The sequence below is a fragment of the Miscanthus floridulus genome, chromosome 15 (genome assembly GCF_019320115.1).
Source record: "Miscanthus floridulus cultivar M001 chromosome 15, ASM1932011v1, whole genome shotgun sequence".
Classification (NCBI taxonomy): Eukaryota; Viridiplantae; Streptophyta; class Magnoliopsida; order Poales; family Poaceae; genus Miscanthus; species Miscanthus floridulus.
The window spans coordinates 78,194,605-78,202,488 of record NC_089594.1 but is presented as its reverse complement, the minus strand read 5'-3'; the positions used below and the strand labels follow the sequence as shown (position 1 = coordinate 78,202,488).

At 45.1% G+C, this 7,884-nt stretch overlaps 1 protein-coding gene across 1 annotated transcript; it reads left to right on the top strand.

The window, feature by feature from the left end:
• Nucleotides 1–931: 931 nt before the first annotated feature.
• LOC136508475 (DEAD-box ATP-dependent RNA helicase 9-like) lies at nt 932–4,861 on the top strand. The gene is made up of 7 exons (XM_066503156.1): nt 932–1,400; nt 1,870–1,997; nt 2,101–2,509; nt 3,284–3,382; nt 3,500–3,724; nt 3,821–3,982; nt 4,085–4,861. The coding sequence occupies exons 1-7, from the start codon at nt 1,023–1,025 to the stop codon at nt 4,541–4,543; spliced, it is 1,860 nt and encodes a 619-aa protein (XP_066359253.1). The 5' UTR covers nt 932–1,022; the 3' UTR covers nt 4,544–4,861.
• The last annotated feature ends 3,023 nt before the right edge of the window (nt 4,862–7,884 follow it).

Genomic DNA, 7,884 nt, shown 5'->3' with positions numbered 1-7,884 from the left:
TTTGACCAAATTTGTATAAAACAGATACTAATAGTAATTAACATAGTTGATACGTATAGTTAGATTCATTACGTATTTTCGTAGTATAACTATTGGAAGTCATAAATGTTGACATCATTTCCTGTAAATCTAGCCGAAATTAAGATACTTTTATTTGGACTAGACCTAGAATTCGATCCTCTTTGGGACGGAGGGGTGCATATACGCATGTTTTAAATTGCATTTCAGGCCATTGGCGGGAGATTCAGAGTGACGAGACAAATGCACAGTGAGTGAAGTGGTTACTCTCTTTGTGCAGCAGCATGTGGGCTGTGCTGGAGAAACGTTGAATTGAATGTGGCCAACCCAATTCCTGTGGGGGTCCAATAGGTCACTCGGGCCATTCTCGCACACACATAAAGGGCCAAACCCACCATTCCTGTGGTCACATGAAAAGGGCCCAATAGGTCACTCGGGGTAGGGGCCGTTCACACACACATAAATGGCCAACCGAGACGGGCTGAAACTTCTGTGGAGGCCCATTATTACCACACACTCCCTAGTCATCACTTGCCAAAACAATCAACGCAGCCCATCACCGTAACCCAACCTCTATTACTTTTCCTCTAAGCAATACCTCTCTCCACAGCAATCGCTACCCGCACCCAACTGCCACACTGACCCCACTCAACCCTTCCCCACATGTCATACTCGACTCACCTCATGGCCCGCCCGGCCCTTCTCAACGCCACTAAGCACTCCGCTAGCTACAATTCACACAGACGGCGATATACCAGCTACCATTCATTACACACTGACACACGGGCCATACTCTCCAGGCGCATTCCTGACCCCACGTGTAAGCGACGAGTGTAGATACTCCGCACATGCCGTGCACGTGAGCATAGAAATATCTCCGACCCCGGCGCCATTTAACCCATTCCCCTTCTCGTTCGTCCCCTCCCCTTCCCACAGCCCCCACTCCCAAAACCCTAAACCCTAACCGCCGCCGCCGCCGCTGCAGAAGCGGAAGCGGTACAGCCATGTACGCCGTCCTCCGCCGCGCGGCGCCACTCCGGCGGCGCGCCGTGTCCGCGTTGCTCCAGCAGCAGCCGGCGGCGCTGGGCGCTGCGGTGGCCCCGCGGGCGCCTCCGACGCAGCTCCCGGCGGCCGCGGCCGCGGCCGCGTGGTTCCACTCCTCGCCGGCGTGGCTGGGGTTCAGGGAGACGGGGGCCGCAGGGGCGGCGGCTCGCGCGGAGTTCGCGGCGGAGGAAGGGTCGTTCTACGAGGAGGACAAGAGGGCGCCGGCCGGCGGGGGCGCCGCGGCGGAGGAGGGGCTCGAGATTGCCAAGCTCGGGATCTCGTCCAAGATCGTCGAAAGGCTCGCCCGCAAGGGCATCACCAAGCTGTTCCCCATCCAGGTAACGAGGAGAGCTGGAATCTTTACCTTTCGTTTGGTCCAAGAGGAATCATATGGCAAGCTGCTTGTCCTGTTGCATGGACATACGGGCTACATAGGTGAATTCGTTGATTGATTAGTAATTGCAGAGACCAAGCTGTTCATAATATGAGAAAAAATGCTTCCCTTTTGCTTAGTTCTGCTTATATATAACAGATAAAGTGTTGTTAACGAAGTTCACATTGGTCTGACTCCTTATCTACTGTGGCAAATAGTCACGTTCCAAAATTACACATTTCTGTTCGTATCACTACCTTCGCATGATGATTGGATGAAATACTAGAATTGCTAGTGTTTATTAATTATGTTGAGGCGCCAGATTACAGTGCCTTGCAATTCTTTGGATCTCATATATATGAGGTGAAGGTGTTTCTTTTGGATCGGTACTGATTTGATACTAAACTTTGCCTTCTGTTTCTCTACCTATACAGAGAGCTGTCCTTGAGCCAGCAATGGAAGGAAGGGACATGGTTGGTCGTGCCAAAACTGGGACTGGTAAAACTTTGGCATTTGGAATCCCCATATTGGATGCAATTATCCGCCACAACGAGAAGTACAAGTAAGCTTTGTTCCTCTTCTTAACAATGTACACATGTAAAGTATTTTTCATTTGTTCTTTTTGGTCCATTCTCATCTTGCATTTAATTGTTGTTGATTTACAGGGCTGGTAAGTTCCCATTGGCTATTGTTTTGGCGCCAACAAGAGAACTTGCAAAACAGGTTGAGAGGGAGTTCCTTGATTCCTCCCCCTTGGAAACACTATGTGTATATGGAGGGACTCCAATTATGCAGCAAATAAGGCAACTTAATTATGGTGTTGATGTGGTCATTGGGACACCTGGACGTGTGATTGATCTGCTAAAAAGAGGTGCTCTGAGTTTGGCAGAGATCCGATTTGTTGTTCTTGATGAAGCAGACCAGATGTTGTCCGTCGGGTTTGATCAAGATGTTGAGACAATTTTGGAGAGAGTGCCTCCGCAACGTCAAACATTGATGTTCTCTGCAACAATGCCAACATGGATACGGAAGCTTACACAGAAGTACCTCAACAATCCTGTTACAGTGGACCTTGTGAGTTCAACTTCTAGTGTTACTTTTGTTTACACACTTTTATTGCTTGACTTCATAACTTGAATTTTGATGAACATGATGTGGAGTCTTTTCTGGACTTTGTTTATATTGCATACTTCGTACGACCTTGTTGCTTCATTAGATTGGGAACTAAATTGGCAAATTTGCAAATGCTATTAAGTTATGCTCATATTAAATCTTTTTTATTTGCTACATCTGGCCCAAATTATGCCCGAGAATGCATGCAGTTGATCTAGTAAAATCTTTTGTTACAATATGGTCTAAAATATTGTAAGAGTGCAAGCGGCTCTTCTTGTAAATTAGAGGATTTAGTTGTGGAGAAGTTATATGGATGGGTTCATCCCAAAGATTACATGGAGAGCTTTTAGTTTGAATACTAATTTATCATGTGCTAAGAAAATCATGATGGGTCCAAGATATGCAGTGGTAGCCGTCAACCAGGGTCAAACAGATTTTTAAATTGGTCTAGCGGTGGTTGTAGCTACTGTAGCAAAGCCTGCAAGCATTATTACTGAATCCATGTAGTGTAAATGATATTTGTTGACCTGGAAGCGACCAATTTAAAGTAGCCTATTGTGTGTGCATTAGTTTGTCAATTTCTTGCGCTTTGTTAAACTTTGCCTTTGCTAAATGTCATTTGGTTGCTGCACATAGTTCTCTGATGAACAATTTCATTACAGGCAGATTGTTCCTCTATGCTCTATTAAGAAATCATTTGCTAGTACATGGAATTGATTTACTGTTTCTTTCTAGGTTGGTGAGAACGACCAGAAGCTGGCTGAAGGAATTAGTCTGCTCTCTGTCTCTTCGGAGAACCGTCAAAAACCTGCCGTCCTTGGGGAATTGATTAAGGTCAGTATAGATTAGGTTTTATTATATTTGTCCCATTAAAACTTGATTCTTTCCCAGTGACGGCTAGTTTTTCTTCTAATTTGTTGGAACACGTTAGCAATTTATTTGTTCATGCAGGAACATGCTAAAGGTGGTAAGTGCATTGTTTTTACACAAACAAAAAGGGATGCAGATAGATTGTCACACAATATGAGTCGAAGTTTCCAATGTGAGGCCCTTCATGGGGATATCTCTCAATCCCAAAGAGAGAGAACACTGGCAGGATTTCGAGATGGGCGGTTTAATATATTGATTGCCACTGATGTCGCCGCTCGTGGATTGGATATCCCAAATGTAGATCTGGTTTGTGCTTCCCCTTTTCTAAGTTATCTCCTTCATTTTTGTAATCACCATGTGCATCATCTCTTCTCTACCCTCCATGTGGTTCTCATTGTTCAGGTGATACATTATGAATTGCCAAACTCGTCAGAGATATTCGTTCACAGATCTGGCCGAACTGGCCGTGCTGGGAAGAAGGGCACTGCAATTGCGATGTACAACTATGAACAAAGTAGAGCTGTACGGGTCATTGAACGTGACGTCGGATCCAAGTTTACAGAGGTGAGGGCTTGTGGTTTGCATTGTACAATGCTTAGTGCTGTGCTCTTTTTTGGATGTTATCACCACTGCATTATGCTCACTTGCTTTTCTCTCGTCTCACAGCTTCCAAAGATTAATGTCGAGGGATCTGTCTTGCTGGATGGTGGATTTGACTCCTTCGGAGGTGGAGGTGGAGGGCATGGCGGTTCAAACTATGGGCGCTCACGAGGCTTTGGTGGACGTGGGGGTGGTGGTTTTGGCCGATCGGGCGGTGGCGGCGGTGGATTTGGCAATTCTGGATTTGGTCGCTCAAGCGGTGGATTTGGTGACTCCGGATTTGGCCGTTCTGGTGGTGGAGGATTCGGTGACTCAGGGTTTGGCAGGTCAGGTGGCGGTGGAGGATTCGGTGACTCAGGATTTGGCCGGTCAGGTGGTGGTGGAGGATTCGGTGACTCAGGGTTTGGTCGCTCAAGTGGTGGTGGATCTGGTTTTGGTCGTTCTGGTGGATTTGGTGATTCTGGCGGTTTTGGTAGTTCTGGCTCAGGTAGTTTCGGTGGCTTTGGCGACAAGAACACACGATAGACTCTTAGAAGTAATAACAGGTATAAAATTATGGATATCCTGAGCCAGGTTCAGCATTGGTAATGCGTATCACAGTAGAGATTGAGATTGTTGCCGACCTTATCCATGAACCCTCAGAAAGGGCAAATGGCTGGGTTTGCAGTAGCAAGAACATCTGGAGACAGATCCTTCGGAAGGCAGAAAGAAATAATCACGAGCCTTGTTTATTATTGTTCTTTTCTGTTTGCTCTATTATCCTGCAAGTTCTAGCTCTAGATCATACCTGTAAAATATGCAGAGGGTCTTCTGCGGATGATATTCTTATATCAGTTTTTGGTAGCTCTGTACTGTGTGATGATTGTGGTGCTGTCTTGTAGGCCGTTTTAACCTGAATGACGGTCTCTATATAAGCATATCATATATCATATGTCAACCATAGTCATCAGTTGCCGCCTTTCATTGTTCTTCACTGTTTTTTTTTTATAAGGAAGCTATGGTGAAGAATCCCACAGAACTCAATTCAGAGCAACCAAAATAAAATTACAAGGTCAGCCACGCCCCCACGCACTCCTAGAAAACAAGATTATACAGCATTGAGCCATTCCATAGTAATAGAACTATGAAGTTCAGGCTTTAGGTCTATGGAGGCAATGATGTAAACTTCCATGAAGAAAGATCTATATGGAGGCGAGACATTGCTTGCTGCATCATGGCTATTGGCTGAATATCAGTGTCCCTCCGTATCCCAGTTGAGAACCAATGCTTGGACTATATTGAAAAAAGAGATGAAAACGTCACTGCAAAGCACACAATGATAACCAGACTCCATGAAGAGTTATTTTTTTCCTACTCAAGATGTCTCTCGTGTTCAATCGATCATTGTAAAAGCCAGGCAAAAAACTGAACTTCGGCATACATTTGCTTTTCTAAATCCAGATCATGGGCGAAGGCACAGTTATTGACTGAGACTGAGCTCATGTAATCTGCTGGGACGTTAGATAGGAGCTGCACCCGACGTAAAACCAGGAGGCTGGGAATATGCAGTTATGCTAGGATCAGCCTATGGTCTCATTTTTTATGTACTGTACTGTACATCTCTTTTTTGTTACATTAGCTCTAATCTCACAACAATAATCTAAATCAACGAAAGGTACTGGCTAAAGTTTTTTCTTGGTTGAAGTTAGATGGTTTACCAAGCAGAGCTTGTGTAGATTTTCTGAAGAAAATAAAGCCGAGTGCGATCAGTTTCAGTTCGTTCGTCTGAAACCAACTGGCCAACACCTTTCTTCAGGCTGCCAGGAACATGTCCTTTTCTGCAGCATATCTCAAGATCTGAATATCGAGGAAGAGATGAAAAAAAGTTTGTTTGATTCCCTAATAATGTTGAATAAGACCTCGGAGCTTTGTGAAGAAGGACAAAGCAGAAATGAAAACAGACAGAAAGCGGGCAAACACGCCGCCAACTGGATGCAGCCGTTGGATTCCTTGTGAACCTAGCACGAAATTGACGTGGACCTTCAGTTAACTTTCTCGTCGTGGCTGGTACAATGATGGAAGCCAAGATACCTCGCCGACGCCGTTGCCATGACACAAAATGGTAGTCGCCGCAGGCCAATTTCTTCGGCTGCGCTCACACGTGCAAAATCAGAGTGACCATTCTTAGTTTTTTCAACAATCTAAAGCCAGAGAGCTAACCATTCCCGAACTCTAGCTAATTTTGTGACTGCCGACGAGAGTTTCCTTTTTAAACCAGCCTAGATTCGCTCTCACGAAAATTTGAACATAATGCTACTAAAGCATTTGCAACCACTAGATTATAGGCTTTTGTTTTTTACTTTGAGCTTGGGTGTTTTTCTACATGTCATTTTCTTATCGTCTAGTACATGTTTTCCCCACTTTTAACCTGACCAGCCGGGGCAAGCACGCCGCCAACTGAACACAGATGCAGCCGTCGTAGCTGGTACTAAGGATGAAAACGGAACGGAAATATCCCGAACCGAACCGCATCATTTTCTATATTTAATCCGACCGAATCCGTATTTTCTTGTTCGACTTTACCGTTTTCGCTTTCGCATTTGAGATGTTTCGTATTTCGAATGTAAAAGTAGAAAACGGTTTACACATTTTTCGACCGTTTTCTACTTTTCTACTTTTAATTTGAAATATTCCGAATTCAAAATTCGGTTTAAACCGAATTTGGCCAACTGCACAGGTCATACAGCCCAATTACAGGCTGCTCACCACGCAGCTGTGTTCTTTCTACCGGTGGCTAGCTGCCCTCTCTTATAGACGGCGCCCAGCCTCATCTCTCTTATTATGTATTTGGTCGTGCACTTGTTTAATGCTATGCACTTGAACTAGGTCATGCACTTGTTAGTTGTGAACTTGTTATGTATTTGGTCGTGTACTTGTTTAATGCTATGCACTGTGGGTCGGTATTTCGTATTGAATTTTCGCATACCGACCGTGTTCGACATAATTCCGCTCGAATTGGTTCGTTTTCGAAATTCTAGATATTCCGTAAGTTCGTGTTCGTTTTCGTGTCCGGCTTGTCCGCTTTCGCTTTCGCTTTCGTATTTCAAATGTAAAAGTAGAAAACGGTTGAGGAGTTTTTCGACCGAGTTCGACCGTTTTCATCCTTAGCTGGTACAATGATAGAAACCAAGAGGCTGTGAGAACCAGCTCATGGCCGAATTGAATAGTGCTGGGCCCCCCCGGGGGGGGGGGGGGGGGGCTTTAGCGGCTGCTGTAGCCGAGAGCACTGTAGCGCAGAATTGGATGGGCTGAATGCGGGGTCAGGACGGTCAGATCAGCTTAAATAGTCAGGTCAAGGATGTGTAGTAACCTTCGGTTAATTATTTTGCGCGAAGTGAGGACGAAAGCATAAGCGGGTTGCTACGTAGGTGGGGCCCACCCCTTGGTAGAGTGGGTCTGTGTCGTGTGCCGGGCCTGAGGTGTTACAGAGGCCTCGCCAACGTCGTTGCCATGGCACAAAGTGGTAGTCGCGGTAGACCAATTTCTTTAGTTGTCCTGACATGTGCAAAATCAGGTTGACCATTCTTGTTTTTCCCTACCTTAAGCTAGAGAGTTAACCATCCCGAACTCTAACTTTGTGACTTTGCTGGCGAGAGTTTTCTGACCAGCCTAGATTCGCTCTCACGGAAATTTGAACATAATACTACTAAAGCACTTGCAACCACTAAGTTATAGGCTTATTTGAATTTTTTTTACTTTGAGCTCGTCTGTTTTTTTACATGTTATTTTCTTATCCTCTATGACATGTTTTTCCCACTTTTAACTTGAACAACCGGGGTATAGCCTCCCCAGAGGTTAGAGCATTAGTATTTTTAGCTGAGAAAATT